We start from the raw sequence: 25,970 nt of genomic DNA, 5'->3' as shown, positions 1-25,970 counted from the left end.
TTCCACAGGTGATGTGCCACCATCTGGTGCCTTCCAGATGTTCTAGACTACAATTCCCATCATCAGCCAGGGTGTTCAATGGTCAGAGATGATGGGCGTTGTAGTCCAAAATATCTGGAGGACAACAGGCTGGCAAAGGATGATCTAATTCAACTTTTCCCATGGTCAGCCAGAAGTCCACAACTCAAGTTTGGAAGTAATAGTGCCACTGTATTTTGCTCTGGTCAGACCTCACCTGGATACTGTGTCCAGTTCTGGGCACCACAGTTCAAGAAGGACACTGACAAACTGCAACGTGTCCAGAGGAGGGCAACCAAAATGGTCAAAGGCCTGGAAACGATGCCTTATGAGGAACGGCTAAGGGAGCTGGGCATGTTTAGCCTGGAGAAGAGGAGGTTAAGGGGTGATATGATAGCCATGTTCAAATATATAAAAGGATGTCACATAGAGGAGGGAGAAAGGTTGTTTTCTGCTGCTCCAGAGAAGCGGACACGGAGCAATGGATCCAAACTACAAGAAAGAAGATTCCACCTAAACATTAGGAAGAACTTCCTGACAGTAAGAGCTGTTCGACAGTGGAATTTGCTGCCAAGGAGTGTGGTGGAGTCTCCTTCTTTGGAGGTCTTTAAGCAGAGGCTTGACAACCATATGTCAGGAGAGCTCTGATGGTGTTTCCTGCTTGGCAGGGGGTTGGACTTGAAGGCCCTTGTGGTCTCTTCCAACTCTATGATTCTATGATTCTAATTCAGGCATGAGCATGATGCCCATGGCTTGTTTCTCTGAAGCAACTGGTAAGAAGAGGGACTTTCCCTCATAACTTGGACATCTGATTCACTTCAAAGCACCTGGGACTTTCTTATGCACGGATACATTTACAGAAATCTATTGACTCACCCTCTCTGGAAGAGATCCACATTATGGAATTTGTGCAGCTCCACAGAAAAGTCGACAGTTCCCTGGACCTCCGACATGATGTTTTCAGGTCATCACCTAAAGAGCAGGTGAGAAAGGGAGAAGTTGGTTGAGCAGATGGGAAAAGATGGAGATGCACAGCAGAAGTTTATCAAAAGCCAATAATAATAATAATAATAATAATAATAATAATAATAATAAAATTTTATTTATATCCCGCCCTCCCCAGCCGAAGCCGGGCTCAGGGCAGCTAACAACAATAAAATAATACAACATTCTAAAATCATTTCATTATAAAATTAATTCAATTCAAATTAATGGCAACCATTGGGCTAGAGTTCTGTAAAGATTGCCAAAGGAGGGAGTCAGGCTGTGCCCTGGCCAAAGGCCTGGTGGAACAGCTCTGTCTTGCAGGCCCTGCGGAAAGATGTCAAGTCCCGCAGAGCCCTAGTCTCTTGTGACAGAGCATTCCACCAGATCGGAGCTACAGCCGAAAAAGCCCTGGCTCTGGTTGAGGCCAGCCTAACCTCTCTGTGGCCCGGGACCTCCAAGATGTTTTTGTTTGAAGACCGTAAGGTCCTCCATGGGACATACCAGGAGAGGCGGTCCCATAGGTACGAGGGTCGTAGGCCGTATAGGACTTTAAAGGTTAAAACCAGCACCTTAAAAATGGGCCTTACAGTAAGGAAACACCTGCTGAAGATGGATCAGATCACCTGTACAAGCAATATTGAATGTGTCCCCTTCACACATTGTGCAGCTTTGCATTTCATGTATTTACAGGTGAGCATGGGGTGAGCAAATGGAAAAATCACCAGCTTTGTGCAGAGGTTCAGCTGGGTGGTAATCTGATCAACCCAAGCTGTAATCAAACATGGCGAATCTGCGACTCACCTGGTGTGGCCTTGTGGCCCCCAGTGGGTCCGACCTATGCCTGAAGACCCATGCTTTAAAACGTCAATAGAATTGTAGAGCTGGAAGGGACCCCAAGAGTATCTAGTCCAACCCTCTGCCATGCAAGAACCACAGCTCAAGAATCCCTGACCTTTGTTTGAAAGACTCTAATGATAAGTACTGGGGACGCGGGTGATGCTGTGGGTTAAACCACAGAGCCTAGGGCTTGCCGATCAGAAGGTCGGCAGTTCGATTCCCCTCAATGGGGTGAGCTCCCGTTGCTCAGTCCCAGCTCCTGCCAATCTAGCAGTTTGAAAGCACGTCAAAGTGCAAGTAGATAAATAGGTACCGCTCCGGCGGGAAGGTAAAAGGCGTTTCCGTGTGCTGCTCTGGTTTGCCAGAGGCGGCTTAGTCATGCTGGCCACATGACCAGGAAGCTGTACGCCGGCTCCCTCGGCCAATAAAGCGAGATGAGTGCCGCAACCCCAGAGTCGGCCACGACTGGACCTAATGGTCAGGGGTCCTTTTACCTTTACCTAATGATAAGTATTAAACTCCTAAAAACCACACTAAAAGGGATAGATACATGGTAAATGCCCCGTGTGTGTGGTTTGGCCCAGTTACCAAGCATTAGTGAGATGATATGTGCAAGCCTTGCAAATCCCACCAGCACATGACAAGAACCAGAGAACGAAATGAGAAACACACAGTATCGTTTGCATTAAGAACACCACCATACATTACAAGCGACAAAGAGCAAGCCTGTTTACTGACCTGACTGCTGATCAATCTTCCCAGTGTTATTCTTCAGCAAAAAAATATAACTCAACCTCACTATTTTGGTTACACTTGCCTGCTTCTGTTACCAAATCCTTTCCCAAATAATAATCATCAGGGGCAATGCTGCAGCAAAACAAAACACCCCATGGAACGAGACCATGGCTCAAAAACAGGAGAGCGAGAGAAAGAATTTGCTGTCTTGCTTAGAAAATATGCAAGGCTTCATAATATATTTGTCAGGCACTGTGTTGCATTAGGTTTCCAGCTATGAAGCTGGGATTTGTGTGCCGGTGGAAAAATAATAATAGAACCTTTAGAAAGAAAGAAGAAAAGCCATCCCCCTCTCCGTTCTGCTTATGAAATATTGTCCCACAGAACGGAATATTTCTCACTCTTTCTCCCTCGCTCTCCCGCTAGCACAAAAATCAATGAAGTCAGATTCAGAGAGGACCAAAATAATGATATGCTGCTTCAGAAATAAAGGGCAACTGTGAGTCATGAGCAAAGACATGCTCGCTTACAATAAAGTGTTTGAAAAAGTGAGCAGAGCAGAGAGATAAGGCATGTTATTTATTTATTTCGTACACACACACACAGTTCTCAAGCATGGACTTCCACAGCCCAGCAGCTTGGGCTCTCCCCTTTCTGGAAGTTATTTGTGGCTCATAGGTAAAGGGACCCCTGACAATTAAGTCCAGTCACAAATGACTCTGGGGTTGCGGCGCTCATCTTGCTTTGAAAGCCGAGGGAGCCGGAGTTTGTCTGCTTCCGCAGACAATTTTCCCGGGTCATGTGGCCAGCATTACTAAGCCGCTTCGGGAGAAACCAGAGCAGCACACGGAAATGCTGTTTACCTTTCCACCAGAGCGGTACCTATTTATCTACTTGCACTGCATGCTTTTGAACTGCTAGGTTGGCAGGATCTGGGACAGAGCAATGGGAGCTCACCCTGTCACAGGGATTCGAACCGCCAACCTTTTGATCGGCAAGCCCACCCAAGCGGCACAGTGGTTTAACTCACAGCACCACCCACGTCCCTTGTGGCTCATAGCTGCTGATAAATCCAAAGTAGAATATCCACGGTCAATGGCAATATACCATCAGATGCTAAATATTGGAGGGAATGGGCTGCTGCTTTTTTGCACTGCTCCAGCATTTCTCCAATGAAAACAGGGATGTCATATTTAATAATAATAATAATAATAATAATACCCCACAAATCTGACTGGGTTGCTCCGGTCACTCTGGGCAGCTTCCGGCATATATAAAAACATAATAAAACATTAAACATTAAAAAAGCTTCCCTATGCAGGGCTTCCTTCAGATGTCTTCTAAAGGTTGCCTAATTAGTTACCTCCTTGGCTCGGGGGGTCACATGACTCCGTACCCTCCAACATTTCTCTGATGAAAATAGGGACACCCTAAGGGGTGCGGGTGACGCTGTGGTCTAAACTGCTGAGCCTTGGGCTTGCTGATCAAAAGGTCGGCAGTTTGAATCCCCACAACGAGGTACGCTCCTGTTGCTGGGTCCCAGCTCCTGCCAACCTAGCAGTTTGAAAGCACGCCTAAAAGTGCAAGTAGATAAATAGGTAATGCTCTGGTGGGAAGGTAAATTGTGTTTGCGTGGACAGGCGGAGTCCCCAGATCCCGCGCGGTCCCCCCGTCATGTGGAATAACAAGTCAAGACAACGTGCTATGGGATTAAATTGGCCACAACTTTATTAAATTTCAAATGTGGGTAGACCTTGGCTCAGGCATTGGGCGTTCTCCCTCCCCAGTCCCCAGTCGGGGACCTAGGGAGCATCAGGGTTATCCAGTATGTGTGTGGGGGATGGGCCGGCTCTGGAGAACATATGTTCAAGCAGAGATAGCTGCCCCCGTAACGCCGCCGCCGCAGGGGAGAGCAATGACGACCTTTCGGCGTACGGTCAAAGCCTCCCTTCAGAAAACACCTTTAACGGGGAACCCTGGTATCGCCGCCGCAAAGAGGAAGATGGACAAAAGGATTCCGCCCAAGGCCTGATACCGCCAAAGTTGTGACGTTTTGCTACGGGAAAGACGAAACCTGCCAATGCAGGGAAATTCCTTTCTGGCCCTTTAACAGCGACCTTAACGTAGCAGCGCCCACATAGCTGTGAAGAAAAGGTAACCTGCAAAACCTGTGAAGAAAAGTTAACCTGCAGAATGAGACGTTAACTGAGGGTGGGTAGGGTGGGAGAAGCTCTGGAGCCAGGAGAGGATTCCCAGGTAAGAGCCTCCCTCTATTGTGTGGGCAGGTAATCCCTCCCCTACCTGGCCTGGTCTCCTTGGCAACGCTTCCCCCAGGTGGGATTGGACAACTGACTGAGGTAGGCGGAGACCTCCAGGTATCCCACCTGAGGGAAGGCAAAGCCAAGCCTATGCTGTTGGAGCCACTCCAGATCTAGGGCTGCACGCGTCCACGCAAAGGGCGCCCCCCGTTTTAAGCGGGGAGCGGTCATTCCGTGTGCTGCTCTGGTGTTGGTGTTCCATTGTGCCAGAAGTGGCTTAGTCATGCTGGCCACATGACCCAGAAAACTGTCCACGGAGCGGACAAACACTGGCTCCCTTGGCCTGTAAAGCAAGATGAGCGCCGACTGGACTTAAGGAAAAGCAAGACATTCCAGGATCAATTCAGAAACTGGGACAGCTTCTATAAATCCGGGCCTGTCACTGGGAAATGGGGACACCTGGAGGGTCTGATATCTGCATCCAATGAAGTCACTGTATTCTGCATAATGGCCAAGCTGGTCCAGACCTGCACCTCCATGGCAGAGGAAAGGTGGAGCATGAAAGTATACAACAAATCCAATAACCAACCTTTACATGTTGCCTTTTGCAAGCTAACTGGCTGCTGATTTGGGTCTCACCCTGCCAATAGCAGAATCCAATTTTCATTGAAAGAAACGCAAAGCCACAGCTGGATGTAAGCAATTTACCACTTTCATTGCTCATAAGATGCTGTGGAACCTGGCTGATCCCTGTGCCAGTGGCTTATTTTTAGCCCAAGCAATCACCGGGGTTAGCAAACATTTATTTCACCCTATTGTTGAGCTGCTCATTTTCTGTTCTCCATCGGAAGAAGGCAAGGCCTGCATGACATGAGTAATTTCTTTAACTCCCAGCTATGATTAATGTTTCCCCAGGTTCCAGAATACTGCAAGGCTTGCCACAGCTGAGAGATCTTGAATAGGGAGATCAGAAATGCTAAGGGCTTTAGACAATTCCTTTTTCCCCCGTTTGGGCACTGTTGGGGGTATGGATGGTGAATTGACACCAAAGAGATCTTAGGTTCTTGTGGATAGTGGCAGAGTTCCTGACCAGACAAAACCATACTGTGCTTCTGTCATGACACCGAGCTGGGAGGGGTAGCTAATGCCACAGAAGACAAAATCAGAATTCAAAATTACCTTAACCTAACAAAATGAATTTCAACAGGGACAAAGGTAAGGATTTATACTTAAGCAGGAAGAACCAGATGCACAAATATAGGATGGGGGGCACCTGGCTTACTAGTAGTACATGTGAAAAGGATCTAGGGATCTTGGTGGACCACAAGCTTTACATGAGTCAACAGTGTGATGAAGCGGCAAAACAAGCTAATGCTGCATCAACTGAAGTATAGTGTCCAGATCAAAGGAAGCAATGATACCACTCTATTCTGCCTTGGTGAGATTACATCTGGAATACTGTGTCCAGTTTTGGGAACCTCAGTTTAAGAAGGATATTGACAAGCTGGAATGTGTGCAGAGGAGGTCAACCAAGATAATCAAGGGACTGGAAACTAAGCCTTTTGAGGAACAGTTGAAGGAACTGGGTTTGTTTAGCCTGGAAAAGAGGAGACCGAGAGGAGATATATTAGCTATCTTAAGGGCTGTCACATGGAAGAGGGAATATACTTGTTTTCTCCTGCTCTGGAGGGTAGAACTGGAACCAATGGCTCTAAGATTCTATATCAACACAAGAGGGAACTCCTTGTAAGATCCTTCTCTGATATTGCTGAAGGTGATCTATTCAGTACAGTAACACTTTAGTAATACTAAAGAGGATGCAGCCCACACTCTTATGTAGTTTTTAGTACATTTATATACAGTGGTACCTCGGGTTAAGTACTTAATTCGTTCTGGAGGTCTGTTCTTAACCTGAAACTGTTCTTAACCTGAAGCACCACTTTAGCTAATGGGGCCTCCTGCTGCCGCTGCGCCGCCGGAGCATGATTTCTGTTCTCATCCTGAAGCAAAGTTCTTAACCTGAAGCACTATTTCTGGGTTAGCAGAGTCTGTAACCTGAAGCGTATGTAACCTGAGGCACCACTGTACCACCTTTTATTTCAAGGTGGTGTGTACATGGTTCTACCCCTCCCCATTTCAGCCTCACAGCAAACCTGTGAGGTAGGCTAGGCTGACAGATGGCAACTGGCGCATGGTCACCCAATGAGCTTCAAGGCTGAGTGGGGATTTGAACCCTGGTCTCCAAGGTCATGATGGTCCAATGCTCCAACCATTACGCCATGTGTGGGTAGGAACTGTCTTGTCTTGATTATCTGCAAGTTGCTCTGGTAGCCTTTATGGCTGAAGATTGAGGTACAAATGCTCTAAATTACAAACAACCAAACAAGAACAGAGCAGGAAGAGCAAAGAATCAATTGCACATTGTAAATTTCCGGGGGGATATTTACAGAGGCCTTTTACAGGTGGCATAGGAAGCAGAGACAGACAAATTTTCACCCACTGACATTAATTGTGGGTAGCTGTTTCTTTCTATATCCTATCCTGTTTCCCCTAATATAGTCCATGTTATTTTCATGAGTATATTGTTGGTTTCTGCTTCCTTCACTGAGCAGCGAAGTGCTTGTCACAAGACAATGTTTACATTCCACAGTCAAGTGCTGTTGGGTTTTCTCACGGGAAAGGAGACTGGATGTGACGTACACTGGTTTCCTGTTTTTCACTGTTCTTTGCAGTTCAGTGTGATTCTCTCCGTGCTTTAGAGGAGAGAGGATGCCTTTCTCTGCTCCGGCAGAGGGAAGACGTTTTTCTGTAAATTACCAGCTTTGAAGTGTAAATAAAGTAATATAGAGCATGTTGGCACGTACTTTTCATCATTCCGCTGTGCACTGGACACTGCTTATCCCCAACATTTGGTTCCGGGCCCAGAAAAACGCAGTGTTTTGAGAATGGACTCCAGAAGTCGAATCGGAGTGCCGGCAAAGGATCGGAATGCAGAGGGACAGATCGGAACGGAATCTGCTCTGTGCGTCAAGATGATTGATGAGGTATGTGCTACAGCTCCGGGCAGCCTGCCAGCTTCTAATTAATGGCTTTATGGCTGGACTTTGAACTTTTATAGCCGGTTTTGCCGTGGCACAGGCAAAAGGCTAGAAGGATAAATTTTTCCTATGCTGGGGGAAATCGAAAGTAAAGCAGCTGCAGCAGTGTCGCAGCATGAATTTAAGACAGCAGAGAGAACTTTCACTTTTGACCTTGCTTTTGGAATGCGGTTTGAAGCAGCTGCAGATAAGCAAAGCAGTTAAGCAGAGTGGCACAGGCTCACAGGCAGAGGCTGGAAATCGAAAGTACTTTTGAATTTGCTTTTGGATTGAAGCAGCTGTACACAGACGCAGCATGTATAAAGTAGCCTGATTTAAAGCAGCAGAGATGACGCAGAAGGCTAATGCCAAAGTCATGATGGCTAGCTGCAGAAGGCTGGATGAGGCAAGTGGGGAATTTGATGCCAATCAGCCAAATGCTCAACTCACAGTAGCCTGTGATACTGCCATGATTCAGAATGAAGCAGACCGCCAGGGTGCTAGCTGCATCAACAAGGGGGAGACTTCACAGACGTCATCCCATAGTGCAGTGGAACCACCAGATGGCGCCAAAGCTTTGAAGGCAGTGAAATGCTACACGTGTGGACGTCTAGGCCATATGAAGAGGGAATGCAGATATCCCAGGGCCAAGACAGAGCAGCGTAGCGAAAGCTCATCGCGTGGAAAAGGCCGAGGCAAAGGCAAAGGTCCGGTGTCCAGGACAACGCAGCACAAGGCAATGGTCTCACGCTTCACTCCAAAGGTTGCAGAGGTCCAGAAGACGTCTAGATCTTTCTTCGTTGTTGATTCGGCTGCAACGCATCACATGTGCAATGATAAGCGACTGTTCGTGTCTTTTACACCGCAGGAAGGTGCGATTCACCAGGCGGATGACCACACAATCCCCAGTAAAGGCTACGGAACTGTTGTTCTTCACAGTTTGGACTTATCGATACAGGATGTGCTTTATGTGCCAGATGCCAAGCATAATCTGCTCAGCGTTGGACAGCTGAATGAGCGGAAAATTGACGTTTCCTTTAAGAACAAAAGGTGCATCATCACAAAGAAAAATGATTATGTATTGCATGCTGAATATGTTGATCGTTTGTATGTTTTGTATTTTGATGATGTTGTGCAGGATGACACTTGTTGCATTGCAGGTTCTAACAAAAGTTTGCATGCAGAATGTATTCACGATTTTCATCGAAAATTTGGTCATTTGCATTTTGAGGCAGTATCTAAAATGCCTGCCTTGGTTGAAGGTATGACTATTAAACCCTGCAGGTACCACATGAAGTGCAAGGCATGCGCAGCAAACAAGGTAAAAATGGCTGCGAAAGGTAAGGTGTCTAGTAGGCAAGCTACAGAACCATACCAGGTTGTTCATGCTGATTTGGTTGGACCACTAGCGCCCTCTTTGGGTGGAAACAGGTACTTCATGGTTCTCATTGATGCATTTTCCAGGTATATTTATGTGTACAATCTCAAGCAGAAATCAGAGGCTTTTCCAAGGTTCAAGGAATTCTGTGCTTGGTTGGGAAATGTGCATGGTAAGAAGGTAAAGACTCTTTTCACTGATCGCGGGGGAGAATTCACTTCTCAGCAGTTTGAAGCTTTTCTGACTGAGAAAGGAATTCAACACGATTTGTCTAGTCCTCGCTCGCCATGGCAGAATGGACTTGCGGAACGAGCAAATCAGACATTGCTTCAAGGGTTAAAAACCTTGCTGCATGATGCCAATCTTCCAGAGAGTTATTGGGCCGAAGCTCTCTCATGTTTCACTTACAGTTATAATCGTAGGTTATCTTCAGCGATTGGTTGTACCCCCTATGAGAAGGTGTTTGGCAAGAAGCCATACATCAAACACATGAAAATTTTTGGTTCTGACATGTGGGTTCACTCACCACAAAACTCCAAGTTAGACAAGCGTGGATTGCATGGTATCTTTCTAGGTTATCAGAAAGGGTCTTACAGAATAATGATGACTGACTCTAAGGAAATTAAGCTCACAAGAAGTGTTGAGTACAATGCCAAGTGGGGGGAGAATGTGGGAATTTTCCAATGTTATCCTGATGACAGTGATGAAACTGAGGATAGTCAAAAGCAACCGCAACAACCCACACCCACTGATGAAGGTTCTGAGTCTGAGTCTGAAACTGAATCGGGTGATTCAGAGGATTTCAAGAGTGCGAAAGCCTCTATGCGACCCTCTGAAAGCTCTGATCAAGAATTGGAGGAACCATTGTTCACAATAGGTCACTTTTCTCCTAAGAAGGAAGAGGAGAGTGTTGAAGACTTAAGGCTAATTCGCAGGTCACAGAGAGCAACAAAAGGCAGACCTCCAAAGAGATTTGCTGATGAGTTTGCTAAGATAGCAGTAACAGCTGTTAAAAGCTCCAAGAAGGTGTTTGAACCTTCAAGTTTCCAAGAAATCCAGGATTTGGATTCAAAGGAAGCTGAGCCATGGTTAAATGCCATGAAGGCTGAGCTTGATTCCTTGGAAAGGAACAAAACATGGGACCTTGTTCCAGTAGTTCCAGGAATGAAACTGCTTGGAAGCAAATGGGTCTTCAAAGCGAAGACAGATCAAAATGGCAAGATAGTCAGACACAAAGCCAGATTGGTAGCCAGAGGTTTTGCACAGGTACCAGGTGAAGACTATCACGAGACCTACTCACCCACCGTGAGGTATGAGAGCATTAGGCTTATGCTCAAGCTAGCTGCAGAGGAGAATCTACACATTAGTCACCATGATGTGAATACAGCTTTTCTGTACGGATCTCTAGATGAATCACTTTATATGCTTCCACCTGATGGCGTACAGGTAAAACAGGGATTTGTTTATGCTCTGAAGAAGTCCCTTTATGGTCTCAAACAAAGTGCACGGTGTTGGCACACAAAACTCACTGAAGTATTGTTTTCTCTAGGTTTTAAGCAAGGGAAAGCTGATCCATGTGTATTTGTCAAAGAGGAGGGGCAAAAGAAACTGTATTGTTTGTTTTATGTTGATGATCTTTTATTCTTTTGGAAGGATGTCACAATGTACAATAATGCCCTAGCTCAATTGAAAGAGCACTTTGACATGAAAGATCTTGGTGAGGTAAACAACTACCTATCTCTGGAAATAGAGAGAGATCAAGATGGTAACATTCTAGTACACCAGTCACGTAAAATTGCTGATGTGTTAAGCAAACTAAACCTGATGGATGCTAACCCTGTAGACACACCGATGACAACAGGTTATCAGGTAGATGACACTGGAGAAGCATTTTCTGATACTACACTGTACAGAAGTGTGCTAGGCAAGCTAAACTTCATTGCCAGATGTTCAAGACCAGACATTGCTGTTAGCTGTAATTTGCTAAGCAGACAAGTCAACAATCCTACTGTTAAGGATTGGAAAGCTCTGAAACGCATAGCGCGGTATTTGAAAGGCACTATGCATTACAGACTGAGATTTAACAATCAGAAGTCTGGTGGTCTTGAGATATTTGCAGATGCAAGTTTTGGAAGTGACACTACAGACAGGAAAAGTACGTCTGGAGTTTGCTATAAGTACAATCAGGGTCTATTTGATTGGTCATGCAAGAAGCAAACAACAGTTAGCTTAAGTACTTGTGAAGCTGAACTGAATGCACTGTCTTATTCACTTAAGGATTGTGAATGGTTGTTACAATTGTGCAAAGACATGAAAATTCCTGTCAAATGTCCAATCCAGGTTTACCAGGACAACAAAGCATGTTTGGCTTTGCTGAATTCTGAAGGTTGTAAGCAAAGCACGAAGCACTTGCAATTAAAGTTGCAACATGCTAGGGAACGTATTCAAAAGGGACTCGTAACGGTGTCCTATATGCCAGGTAATGAAATTCCTGCTGATGTATTGTCCAAGATTGTATCAAGGGATCAACACTGTACCTATGTGCAGAAGTTGGGTTTGTACTGATATTGTACGAACACGCTGCCCAGTGATGTTCACAGAAAGGGGGAGGATGTTGGTTTCTGCTTCCTTCACTGAGCAGCGAAGTGCTTGTCACAAGACAATGTTTACATTCCACAGTCAAGTGCTGTTGGGTTTTCTCACGGGAAAGGAGACTGGATGTGACGTACACTGGTTTCCTGTTTTTCACTGTTCTTTGCAGTTCAGTGTGATTCTCTCCGTGCTTTAGAGGAGAGAGGATGCCTTTCTCTGCTCCGGCAGAGGGAAGACGTTTTTCTGTAAATTACCAGCTTTGAAGTGTAAATAAAGTAATATAGAGCATGTTGGCACGTACTTTTCATCATTCCGCTGTGCACTGGACACTGCTTATCCCCAACATATATGCATTCCTATATACACTTTATTCTAATATATGCATTTCTTGGTATGCATTATTCGTCTGCAGAACTGTATCGCAAAATTCATTTCAAAGGATGGCTGCGTTCCTGTTCTCATACCATTTTGGAAATTGCAAACCAGGTAGGTGCACTTTTATGGGCAAAATGAAATCGACTTCTCCCCCATCTCTGGAGCTGGTAATAATAGCTGCACTCCCAACAGCAGTCAACCTCCCTTTCCCCTTCGTTAAATTTTGCAGTTTCCCCTGCTTCACCAAGACAGGTAGCAAAACATTATTTCGGCATGTTTCATTTTATCTGCTGTGCCATCTGTTTGTGGGGAGAAGGAGTTAGGAATAGTTTCAGGTAAAAACACACTGGGGACTTGGTTATGGCGAAAATGAAATTGTGTTAGCTGGAACAGGTCCCAGGCTCTAGAGCTGGGATGTGCTGTGGTTAAATGCACCAGGGTCTCTTTTCATTTCCATAGTGCAATGATTAGGAGGAATAGGGCAGGTGAGTTCTCATGTGTTCTCTAAGGCTGTATTCTCATGGCATTTACTCAATTTCACTGGCATCTCCCTAAATGTAAATTTTCACATTATATTTGAGCTCTCACACAACGTAAACACCACTTCCGAAACTATAGTGGAACATAATGCATATTAAGCACTCATTTCTGTATTATTTGCAAAGAGCCGTTTTCTGGAAGCAAATAACATGGAAATGAGTACTAAACTTGTGCTATAAAGGTAAAAGGTAGAAGACAGTTAAGGCCAATCAAAGGCGACTATGGGGTTGTGGCGCACATCTCGCTTCAGACCAAGGGAGCTGACGTTTGTCCGAAACAGCTTTCCGGGTCATGTGGCCATTAGGACTAGACCACTTTTGGCACAATAGAACACCATGACGGAAATCAGAACACACGGAAATGGTGTTTACCTTCCCGCGACAGTGGTACATATTTATCTACTTGCACTGGTGTGCTTTCTAATTGCCAGGTTGGCAGGAGCTGGGACAGAGCAATGGGAGCTCAATCCATCACAGGGATTCAAACCACCAACCTTCTCATCAGCAAGCCCAAGAGCCTCAGTGGTTTAGACCACAGGGCCACCTGTGCTATAGAGCTGGAAGGCACCCCATAGTAATCTAGTTGAACCTCCTGCAATGCAGCGACCACAGCTAAAGAATCTCTGGCATATGGATTTTAAACCTTTGTTTAAAATTCTCCAATGAAGTTCCAGAAGTTGCTTTGACATCACACGAAAGCTCAAATATAATATGGAATTTAATAGTTGGGGGAAAGTCATGAAAACAGAGTAAACAAAAGTCAAACTTAGGGAATACACAGAAATGGCAAAACTCATGGGAAGACTCAGAGACAATGACAATAAAGACTTTAAAAAAGACTGGGAACCGTACATGCTGTATTTACAGAAATACTGGAAAGAAATGGACTTACTAGCTGGGTTCGAGTAAACACATACAACTAAGAAGACAAGTGTAAAGGTTAAGAGATAACAATATGGAAATTAATGAAATGTAAGATGTAATTTGAAGAAAATCTGGTTGAAGAATGATACGAATATAAGAGCATTTAATTAAAAGACAAAAAGTAAGATAGAAAAATTAAGCAGAAGTAGCAAATTGTTAGCGATGCTGGTGCCGCTGTGGGTTAAACCACAGAGCCTAGGACTTGCTGATCAGAAGGTTGGCAGTTTGAATCCCCGCGACAGGGTGAGCTCCCGTTGCTCAGTTGCTGCTCCTGCCAACCTAGCAGTTCGAAAGCATGTCAAAGTGCAAGTAGATAAATAGATACCGCTCTGGTGGGAAGGTAAACAGCGTTTCCGTGTGCTGCTCTGGTTCGCCAGAAGCGGCTTAGTCATGCTGGCCACATGACCCGGAAGCTGTATGCTGGCTCCCTCGGCCAATAAAGTGAGATGAGTGCCGCAACCCCAGAGTCGGTCACGACTGGACCTAATGGTCAGGGGTCCCTTTACCTTTATCTAGCAAATTGTTAAAGAACCTGAAGGGGAAGTTGAGGGAAGTCACAGGGTGGTGGTGGGGAGTTGTTGTTTTTTTTAAAAAAATGATAAATATGTTGAAGATTAAATTGTAAAATCAAATAAAAAATATATAAAGAAAACAGACTAAACTTCTCCTTGAATGCTAGATGTTTTGGAGCTCTAACCAGAAGTGTGGACTCACAAATAGACAGAAACTCTCCGTGACATAACAAAGGGACAGGAAGGGAAGGGGAAGTGAACCCAAGTCATTTAGCAAAGCAGAGGAGGCTCCAAACTTGAAAGTGAATTGACCGCTACAAACAGCAGCACATTCCAACCTCCCAGCTGTAAGCACAAATGAAATGTTTCCCATGTAAGCAATCAATGTGCTTCGTGCGCCACATCGGTAGACTGAAACAAACACAGACACCAGCAACCCTGGGAGGGAGGAATTTCCACAAGAATATCTATTTGCAGCAAAGCACAAAACCCATCACAAGGAACAGCATCTCTCTTGTGGTGCCAGAAGTGACTTGAGCTTCCTGAGATAACAGCATTTTCTTATACATGGGCAAGTCAGATGCCCCCTGCATTGGACTAGATGAACCTTGGGTCCCTTCTATGATTCTATGAAAATATAAAGAATGGCATTAGAATTTGTTTCTAATGCACTTTTTGAAAGAAGTGCCAGCATCAAGGGTTGGCAACATTAAGCACCTGCTGAGGACTGCATCCCACTGGAGGGCCCAGGACTAATATCTGTGGAGCCTCCTTACTCTCCTGATCCTCTCCTCTGAGAGCCAGTGTGGTGTAATGGTTAAGAGTGGTAGATTCGTAATCTGGTGAATGGGGTTCGCTTCCCCGCTCCTCCACATGCAGCTGCTGGGTGACCTTGGCCTAGTCACACTTCTCTGAAGTCTCTCAGCCCCACTCACCTTGCAGAGTGTTTGTTGTGGGGGAGGAAGGGAAAGGAGAATGTTAGCTGCTTTGAGACACCTTTGGGTAGTGATAAAGCAGGGTATCAAATCCAAACTCTTCTTCTCTTCCTTGTGACCTCTACCTGTGCAACCATCCTCTGCAGGTGAGCGGCCAGGCAGAGGAGTAAGGAGAAAGAGCAGGAACATGATCTGCACACCCTGTCTCTCTATGGACATAAGAAGAACCCTTCTGGATCTAGGAGACGTCCCAATTAGTCCAAAATACTGTTCTCAGAGTGCTCAGTCAGATGCCTCTGGGATTCCTAGTGAATAGCATATAGTTGCATCAAAGTAGGATTTTCAGCACCTAAATATAGAAGCCTGTTGCCTCCGGCAGTAAAACAGAGATATCATGGCTAGTAGCTGCTCATTTTGCTGAACATCTGAGCTCCGATTTCAGTGGGGCACTGCCTGCAGAACATTCAGGAACCTGAGAGAAGGGGCACATTTGGTCAGATCTCTTTCTCTGAATGTGCCTCCCCCCCCTCTGTAATGTGAGAGATCTGGAGAATCCTGTGGTCCCTGGAACAACTCCCCAGGCAATATAGGACCACAGCCTTAGGCTTGCACTATCAGAGGTAATGCATAAATTGAAATGCAACCATCTTTCAGAATTCCCACTTCTCCATATGTTGCAATGCCGAATATTGTATACAAAAATGCATATCCCAGAGATTAAAAATGTGTATGTTACTGAAAATAGCATATTAGAAGAAATCACTTTGCAAAAGATTTTGGGCATATTAGGCAAATTGAATAAGACGTTAGGAGAAATCCACACTAGAATGCTGGTGAATTTTCTTTTAGAAAATCGCAAAATAAAAAAAAAATCACAAATGGGTGCGTAAATGTGGAGAATATAACTTTGGACTGGACAAATGAGAGATTGAGAGAAACAGATATTGACAGGTTCAGCCATCCTCACACAGGACATCATAATTCAGAGGAAGATACAAGAGTGTGGAGGACACATCAAGGAAGAAAACTGCTTTCAGCCTCTCATGCCTCATGTCTGACCATCTTATAGAATATTCACAATAAACACACGAGACGTAACCGGCTGTGTTCTTAGATAAATAAGGTATACTATTCATTGTATCCAATTGTAAATTTCAACAGAAGTAACTCATAAAGTTCATCAAACGGACAAAGCTGAAGACCCAGTTGATCAGATCATTCTCTAGTCAGTTCATGCACAAGGTCAATCCATGTAATGGTGTCTATTCCACCTGTCTGTTCATAAAGTCCAAACAATCCACATGAAAAGTTGTAACAGTTCCACAAAATCCTTTCACAGAGTCTAGACAAGGATTTCATGTGGATTGTTTGGACTTATTGAGGATGCTTTATGTGACCATAGGTTTGTTTGTTGTTGTCATCTTGTAGAATAGGCATGGGGAACCTGTGGCCCTTCAGCTATTTCCCATCAGTTCCAGCCAGTATAACCAATAATCTGGAATACTGGGAGTCTGTCTGGAGGGTCTGCCAGTTGTGAACTGCCCTGTGGTCTTCAGAAGAAGGGTGGTCTACAAATTTAATAAGCAACAACAACAATGAATGCAACAGATAGATACATTTTCCCAATACACCACAGGGCGGGTCCAGATAAGCAGCAGAATGTGTGCTTGCATGCATAGGGTCAACCCACAACATCTCTGTTGTAATAGGATCTCAAGGAACAGGTCTGAGCATGGACAAAGTTATTGCTTGCCAATAGCAGCTAGTGTCCTAGGGCAAAGTCACTTTCCACATACCAGAGTTACTGCATCTTACCTGAATGAAGCTGGGGGGGGGGCACAGTGCCTATGGTGATGAAGCGGGGAACAGCAAAGTCAGGCTATATCAGCACTGGTCTTGGGCAGGTGGCTTTGCCACACCACAGTGGCCGCTGGAGCAGAGAACTCAGCATTGGGCTAGGCAGACCAGTGGGCTGATTTGGGTGGCACTGTGGTCTAAACCACTGACCCTCTTGGGCTTGCTGATCGGAAGGTCGGCAGTTCGAATCCGTGCAACAGGGTGAGCTGCCGTTGCTCTGTCCAAGCTCCTGAAAACCTAGCAGTTCAAAAGCATGCCAATGCAAGTAGATAAATAGGGACCACTGCGGTGGGAAGGTAAACGGCATTTCCATGCGCTCTGGTTTCCATCACAGTGTGCCATTGTGCCAGAAGCAGTTTATTCATGCTGGCTACATGACCCAGAAAGCTGTCTGTAGACAAATGCCGGCTACCTCAGCCTGAAGCGAGATGAGCACCGCCACCCCATAGCCGCCTTTGACTGGACTTAACTGTCCAGGGATCATTTGCCTTTACCTTACCTTCAGTTTCCAGTACCTTCTCGGAAGAAAAGCGGCAGCGATAGATTTGGATCACTGCCGTTTGCTCTGAGTCACTGGGGAAAGCTCTACGCGAAGCTCTGTAGATGCTTACAGCTTAGCATTTATGAAGCAATTTGCAGTGTTCAAACATGTATGCAGCCTCGAGATGTTTGGAGGAGAGGTGGGACCCAAATAACAAATGAATATTTATAGGAGAGAGCTGCAAGCAAGCATACCCGGCAACATTTGAAGAAGATTTTACGATCTCCAACTGTGAATATCGAGGGTGGTCCAGCAACACTTCCTCGTGTGTATGCTAGCTCCCTTGCATAGCAGAGGGACGATCGCACAGCCTAAGCATTGAAAGGATCAAGTTGCACACGGCCGATGGCAATAAAACACTCATGGAAGCAGTAAAGCTCAAACAAGCATTGTTTACTTGAAAGGCAATATCATTCTTCATGTTAGAAGACTTTTTACAACTTTAAGGTAAAGGTAAAGGGACTCCTCACAGTTAAGTCCGGTCACGAACGACTCTGGGGTTGCGGCGCTCACCTCGCCTTACAGGCTGAGGAAGCCAGCGTTTGTCCACTTCCGCAGACAGTTTTTCCGGGTCATGTGGCCATCATGACTAAGCCGCTTCTGGCGAAGCCAGAGCAGCGCACAGAAACACTGTTTACCTTCCCGCCGGAGCTGTATCTATTTATCTACTTGCATTGCGTGCTTTTGAACTTCTAGGTTGGCAGGAGCTGGGACCGAACAGCAGGAGCTCACCCCGTCACGGAGATTCAAACCGCCAACCTTCCGATCAGCAAGTCTAAGCAGCACAGTGGTTTAAACCACAGCACCACCCACATCCCCTTTTACAACTTTTATAACTTTACTACCACACGAATAGTAAGGCACACTTCCATTCTACATGCTGCCTGCACTCAACTCAATGGTCTCTCCCCTGCAGGAATCGCACAAGTCCACAGATATGTGCTCCTCAGCTATTTATTGCTGATGTAGACTAAACAATCTTGCACTTAGATGCTTCAAGAATCTTCTCATGGTTTCTGGAAACGAATGGATCTTTCTCACTTATCCTAACATCATTTACTATAAGAGCTTGCAGAGGAGGAAGGAATGGAAACTTGGTGCATCCTTAGCTTTCTTTAAAGGAAAAAAAAGCACTTGCTATTTATGAAAAGGAGGATGGGAAAAACTAGGGGCGAGGATGTAGCATGGATGAATGCAAGAAATAAATTAATAGAGGGAGCCATTGAATAGCATATAGTCTTAGACCTACACATCAAATTCGTATGGCTGTAATCCTGTAGGCTCTTTGAAGCTGGATAATGGGAGCCGTTTTGACAGATTCTGCCTTTCAGATCTGACAGCTGCTTTGGCATGTTTGCATATGCATTCTTTCAATACCACACAGTGCTCAAAACAAGCACCAAGGGTACCTCTTTTGTGGCATTTCCTCAGCCAGGATGGAGCAGGCTTCCTTTCTGGAGCAGAACCTCAGATTGCTGAAATGGAGTTATGTGTTGGTCACATCTGCAATGTACATTTTGAGCACAATTTCAAGCGCATGGTGTGTCCCCTGGGAATTGTAGTTCACCCCTCTCACAGGACTACAGTTCACAGCACCCTCGTGTTGTGTGCTTTCAATGGGTGCTGTTTTAAGTGGATGGCATGGATGTGCCCGCAGAATATCTCAAGAGAGAAAGACCATCTTGAACCCTATTGCCCTTCTTGAGTTTAAAGATCTGCAGATGAGTGCCTCTTGGTAGTTCCTTCACCCTCAGAAGTGCAGAGAATGGTTGAAGGCAAGCTGTTATTTCTTCTGTTGTGGAACCCAATGTTGTTTACATGGGATTCCCAAGCAGTCTCCCCTCCAGAAACTAACCAGACCCAGATTTCTTAGCTTCAGCAAGATGGTGGCCTCAGGTGCTTCCTACAGATCATACACTGGAACTAAGTTAGCCCAGCCAATGAGCAAGAGTTCTGCCAGAGGGAACTCATGGCTCTCCATACGTCTGTTAATCCTATGAACTAAGACACTCTATGTTGAGAGTTTCTGAAGGACAGCAGTAAAAGTGTTGGTCAGTGGCTGGCCAGTGCCACATGTCCTTCCAGACAGCTTTTGCTGCCTTTCAATGTTGCAACATCTAAAATGTGGTGCTCCCTCCCCACAGGGTTGTGCCTAACATCTTCATTGAACAATTTTCCCAGTATGCATATCTTAACTGGTATTTCATTTTGTGGGACCCCACCTCTGTAACTGACTTTATACTGTTCTATTCCACGTGGAGTGGTTTTACGAGTTCTGCAACTGCATAATTCATAGAATCATAGAACGGTAGAGTTGGAGGGGATCCTAAGGGTCATCTAGTCCAAACGCCTAGAATGCAGGAATCTCATTTGAAGCATCCATGACAGGTGGTGATCCAACCTGTTTACAACCTCCAATGAAAGAGAGCCCACAACCTCCCAAGGAAGTCCATTCCCTGTAGAACATCACTTAATGTCACAAAGTTCTTCCTGATGTTTAGTCAGAATCTCCCTCCCTCCCTCCCTCCCTCCCCCCTCTCGTAACTTGTAGCTATTAGCTTGAGTCCTACCCTCCAGAACTGGAGAAAACAAGCTTGCCCCATCTTCCACGTGATAGCCCTTGTGATATCTGAAGATGGCTATCATATCTCCTCGCAGTCTCTTCTCCAGGTTACACTGTTCCTCATAAGGCTTGGTTTTCAGACCTTTGATCACCTTAGTCCTTTGCACACACTCCAGCTTGCCAATATCTTTCTGAAATTGTGGCACCCAGAACTGGACACAGGACTGTGACAATTGTTGTATTTTTTTTTTAATATAATATTATATTCTGTTGCTGTATCCCAGCCCTTGGACCTTATGGCAAAGAGCCAGTAAAAAAGAAGAAGCCAACAACAACTTACAAGCAAACAAATAAATACATGCTGGCCCCAATCCACTCTGAGCTTGTTAACACCAGTGCTCTGAAAGCTGCTGCCATTCTGTAGTATAATCCTAGTATAATGTCTTCCTTGTGACTCAGTCCTCTCACCACCCCCTCCCCCAGGACTTTATTTTATTTTATTCTGATCATTTTATTCTTCCAACCAAACTCCCAAGGTCAGCTTCACATTGCGAAGCATCTTAACATTTCAGGGTGCATCGCTTTCTCTCCAAACGTTTCATCCTGCCTACCTCGATCTGTGCAAACGGCACGTGAGATAAAAGGGCAGATAGAATGAAGCACACATTATGCAAAACACACGTGCGCACACTTGTCTCCCGGTACCTCGGATGACCTCTAGCCCATGGTAATTAACAGAATTAATGTCTGCTGCAGAAATACAAAACACACGAAGCAGCAAAGGGCTGGAACAAAGCCCAGCAGAAGGCTTATACAAAGAGGATGTTCTTATCCTTGCAGTCAACAGTTCTCCTCTGACGTGTATGTATATATAAAAAAGGGATTGTGGGTGGGTGGGGAAAGCTGCCATAGGTTCAGTGTTTGAGCTGTTTTTGGCTTCCCTCTGGAGCCCAATTATGGGGGGGGGGGGAGTAAATATTTAAGCCACAAGTCGGGAACCTCGGGCCTGTGGGCCAAATTTCAACCCTCCAAGCTTTCCATCTGGCTCTCATGACTTGTACCAGGTCATACACCCTTTGCTGACCCTGCTCTGCACCCTCCTGGATTGTTTTCATCTGATTGGAATGTGTCATTGAATTCTGTCAAGGCCTCTTGCTAGTCTAGATGAAAGAAAAGGGCTGTGTGAGTGTGTAGAAACTCTGCAGAGATAATATTTGCATGCCCATTTTTGCTTCCAGCCTTGCCCACCTTTGGCCCCTGGAAAGCTGCCTAGATCAGAATGTGGCCTTCAGGCTGCTAAATGTTCCTCACCCTTGATCTATGCTATGCATATGGGAATTTCCATCATATAAAGCTCATCTGAGTGCTCCTTACCTCCTGCAAAAGACATAGTAGCTAATTTACCTGCAATTTGGCAGGCTTAATCAACTCTGAAGGGGCTCCTGTGCCAGTTAAGTTTCACCCACTTTGGCCAAAAGGGGGAAAGTTATAACCGTTTTTAGACTCCCCGTTATAGTGAACACCAGGGGGGAGGCTGTTGAGTGAAGGATAAGGGGAAGTGGGCAGATGCCTGCAAAACTTCAGGCTGCTGTAACACCCACCTACACCCCTGACCTGGATTGATTATGGCAATAGTCTTAGATTGATAAAGACCAGGGTCATTGCCATCCTAAGAGAACAAGCGAGACATTCCTGGTGAACTCTGGCACCTCTTTTCTAGAAAAATAGCACTGATAAAGATCCAAGCTGTGGTAATTCCCCCACCTGGAATGGTTATGGCAATGACCTCAGATTTACAAAGCTTTGAGCTCTAGTAGCCCCCCAGTCAGGATTGGTTATGGAAATGACTTCAGAGCTATAAAGCTTGAAGCTGTAGTGACTCATCGATGAGGGTTGGTTATTACAAAGGCCTTGGATCTGTAAAGCTTTGAGCCATTGTAAACCACCAAGCTGGAGATTTATAAACTTTCAGGGTGTAGTAACTCCCCAGTGCCCGAATTGGTGGTGGTGCTGGCCTCAAATGTGGCTCACCGTGAGGGAAATTCTCAGACATTCTAACTGTTACAGAAATTCTCAGCAGTGCTAAAACACATGCCTAAAAAAAGAAGATAAACTATCTGGGGGAAGAATGAGAAACCTGTCAAATGTGTTTAAACAGCATCAACATTTACAATTTTAAATGCTCGTGTTGTTGGCATGATGTAGAAACTGGAATATGGCTACAAATGGAAAAACTTGCTATGGCTTGAAGCTTAAAGTGCAATTACCAGAGAGGAGGCCCCAGAGAACATGGTAGGACTTGCTGGTATGACCAGGCTGTCCAGATCACTCTATACTAAGGCTGAACTAAACCAGAGATGGGGAATCTGTGGCTTCCCAGACTCCAATTCTCATCAGCCCCAGCCAGCAAGGCCAATAGTCAAGGATGAAGGCAACTGGAATCCAACAACTGCAGGGCCACAGATTCCATATCCCTGAAATTAACATTGGAAGTTTTTAAGCAAATTTGGAGGGCCACCTATCAGGGATATTGGAATTTCCTTACACTTCCAATCAGCTGATAGCTCCTCCGTATGCCCTGTTCCAAGAGACATTCAGAGCAGGGGGACACATCCATCCATCCATCCTAGGGCTGTGCACTGGATTTGGCTGAACCCCCCTTCCAAACAGAGTCAGTGGGATCTGGGCTTGGGCTGTGATGGTTCAAGACAGACCCAGGTTGCCTCAGGTCAGTGTGGGCTGCCCAGAGTAATCTGGAATTGGTAGGTGTCAGTGCAGCAAGGCTGCAGGGAAGACACTTCTTGTTGCTGGAGACTTCTTAATTTCCTTTTCCATACCAGCACAACAGATCTCCATATCTACTCCATCAAAGGGGGCAGTGAAACACACGGAGAGAAGTCCGCTCCAGATACTAATGATTATCTGTTCCAGGGTTTCAAAGCTGGTTTATCACATCCAAGTGGGTGTGTTGGACAATGAATGTACAGACAATCAGGGAAGGCACTTCTGAAGCAGCACCCAGCAGGATTGAACCCTCCTGCTCTCAGACTCAGCAGCTCCTTCCCCCACTCCACTGTATGTTTAATCAGGGTTTTAACTACCACCCCAACTGATTCAGAGAGACACAAGTCTGATGTTCTTTGGGTCAGCCAGGGTTGGGGACAATCTGGGCCTCCAGTTGGTGGCATAGGGAAAGTGTGTACAGCCCTAACACAGACAGACAAAATTTTATTTTTGAGTTGGAGGGAAGAAGCATGGTGGAATATTGAAGGGGGAGTGAAAATCTTGTAACCTTCTAAAAGAGCAGCTAAGGGGGCAACCTCAAAGACACGGGCAGCCCTCCATTCAAGCACTGGAGTGGGTTCCTTTGAAGGTGCTTAGATCTGACTTTTACACAATCTAAAGCGCACTTTGAGCAGTGTCAGAATAAAAGATGCTTCCAGTTTAAATCAGGGTAAAGCTGGTCTGACCATTGCTAGAATTTAGCAGGCAGGCTTCAAGATCCTACCAATCCCACTGGAAAGGGAATATAAATTTGCATCCAAAGCTTTAATTGCCTGAGATGCCGCATTTTTTCCTTCATTTAAGAATGACTCATGCAAGAACCATTTTCTCAGCATAATCAATTTTGGCACAGTATTTCATTTTATTCCGAACCGGGAGCGAATGTGTGTTTTTCTAAAAAAATATATGAAACATGCGCCAATGAGATCCTGTTATGCAGAATGTCACTGAAGGCTACGGGCCATTTCTGAAGAGAGCAGAAACAGAGACACAAAATAGTTGTGCTGTTGGTATGAGACCACTTTATAAGAATAAATCAGTCGGTCTAAGTCCAGGTGGGCTTGCTTTTCACATGCATTTTCACCCACTGTAAAAAAAACAGCCTCCAATCAGTATTTATTGGGGGGGGGGAGTGCCAGAAATTGGTGAAAAACTTCCCCAGAGACCCAGGGCTAGTTCTAGGAATACAATACAGGTGGATAGATTTTGATGGAACATTAAGAGAAATTCCCAGTTAGGGGTGGTGAGCTCTCTCTCTTTGCCAGTCTTTAAGCAGAGGCTGGGCAGCCATCCGTTGGGAATACTTGAGCTCTGAGTGTCCTGCATCAAGCAGGGAGCTCGTCTACATGGTCTACAAGGCCTCTGCCAACATCATTACTCTATTATTATATAGGTGCAGCAACTGATGAAGTATTGGAGATGGAGCCACAACACCACCTACTCTGTTGGTGGCCACTCTCCTGCACTCCTTCCCTGCCTTAGAACTCAGCAAGCATGAGGATGGTGATAAAAGTAGAGGGTGGTGACAAAAGTTGAGTTAGTTGGCTCTGCCTATCATGTGCTCTGGCGCCACCCACTGTTAGCCTCCCTGCACTCCACCCTATCAGTACAAATGGGCAGCAGCCACCACAGCTGTGTAGAGGGAGCTGCAGATACCTATTAGAAGAGAAGAAGAAGATTTTGGATTTGATATCCCGCTTTATCACTACCCGAAGGAGTCTCAAAGTGGCTAACATTCTCCTTTCCCTTCCTCCCCCACAACAAACACTCTGTGAGGTGAGTGGGGCTGAGAGACTTCAGAGAAGTGTGACTGGCCCAAGGTCACCCAGCAGCTGCAGAAGGAGGAGCGGAGACACGAACCCGGTTCACCAGATTATGAGACCACCGCTCTTAACCACTACACCACACTGGCTCCTGTTTATGCAAGCATCACCTTGTGGAGGTGATTTTAATTGGGGAAATGGCACCAGAGGAAAAGGTTAAATACCCTATCCTCCAGTTCAGTCAAACTGACAGGCCTTCTCCCCCCACTGTGCATTTGAGTTTAAAATCAGTTCAATCTCGGACCCCCTGCATAGTTTGTAGTTTGGTCCTTCAATGGCTTTGAGCTTTCTATCACTTGTGACCCAGCTTTAGCCTTAGCTGGCAAATGAGATCTTAGCTCAATAGCCAGCCCATGTTGACTGCAGGACAAAGGGATCTTGTTAAGATTTTCTCACCCACCAGCATTCTCCAGAGCAGGAGAATTTAGCAGCTGGTGTCTTAGTTGGAGACGCATGATTATAATTTATGCCTGCACTGCTAGACTCTGACACCAAGAACTTATGCATCCCAAGAGCAGCAAATGTGGCTAAGTGCAGAATCACTGCCTAAAGCAAAGTTTCAATTTTTTATTGGGTCCCAGCAGAGAGAAGCAGCCAGTAAATGTGCAACAAAGAAGAAGAAGAAAACTGGGGTGGGAGGTTAAGACTCAGAACTTTTTCAGGAGGTCTCTCCCCATGCATAATGATACAAACAATGAAAGGTGATAGCTCAGTCAGTAGAGCATGAGACTCTTGGACTCAGAGTTGTGGTTTTGAGACCCATGTTGGGTGAAAGATTCCTGCATTGCAGGGGGCTGGACTGATGACCCTTGTGGTCCCTTACAAATCTACGATTCTATAATTCTATGACAATAGCTACATAAGGAGAGCCATCATCAGATATTGCAATCACATCTTCTCTGTGACTTTCTTCACACACTGCCAGGGTAAAATTTGGAAACTAGGTGCATGTGAATGGGATCAGTTGTATGGGCTTTCCAGCGTGCAAATACTCAACACAATACCAGGGGGTAACACTCAAACTTGGGACCATTCAATGAAGTTGAATGATGGAAATGTCAAGGCGGACAAAACAAAGAGCACACAATTGAACTGCAGAATTTGCTTCCAGAAGATGTACGGTGGTACCTCAGGTTAAGAACTTAATTCGTTCTGGAGGTCCTTTCTTAACCTGAAATTGTTCTTAACCTGAAGCACCACTTTAGCTAATGGGGCCTCCTGCTGCCGCCGCGCCG

At 45.4% G+C, this 25,970-nt stretch overlaps 1 protein-coding gene and 2 long non-coding RNA genes across 5 annotated transcripts in view; 2 read left to right on the top strand and 1 right to left on the bottom strand.

The window, feature by feature from the left end:
* The window catches only part of LOC310849327, a 344,819-nt gene that overhangs the window by 211,588 nt on the left and 107,261 nt on the right, over nucleotides 1–25,970 (top strand). The window lies entirely within an intron of this gene.
* FAM135B (family with sequence similarity 135 member B) overlaps nucleotides 1–25,970 on the bottom strand; it is a 164,205-nt gene that overhangs the window by 97,172 nt on the left and 41,063 nt on the right. For 2 of the 3 annotated variants that reach the window (XM_083748984.1, XM_083748985.1), the window contains one exon: nucleotides 895–990. In XM_083748984.1, the coding sequence (XP_083605110.1) occupies nucleotides 895–971 (77 nt within the window). In that variant the 5' untranslated portion in view covers nucleotides 972–990. Of the gene's footprint in view, nucleotides 1–894; nucleotides 991–17,523; nucleotides 17,650–25,970 lie in introns of those variants that run through there. The other variant, XM_083748986.1, reaches the window with a different exon arrangement.
* On the top strand, nucleotides 879–15,963 carry LOC310849309. Its single transcript, XR_014566831.1, has 3 exons — nucleotides 879–1,001; nucleotides 12,295–12,368; nucleotides 14,400–15,963. It is a non-coding gene; the product is annotated as an uncharacterized lncRNA (long non-coding RNA).

This window comes from Podarcis gaigeae, assembly GCF_964106915.1.
Source record: "Podarcis gaigeae genome assembly, chromosome: 7".
NCBI classification, from domain to species: Eukaryota; Metazoa; Chordata; class Lepidosauria; order Squamata; family Lacertidae; genus Podarcis; species Podarcis gaigeae.
The sequence above is the reverse complement of the archived record's forward strand: the minus strand, read 5'-3'. Positions and strand labels throughout refer to the sequence as shown.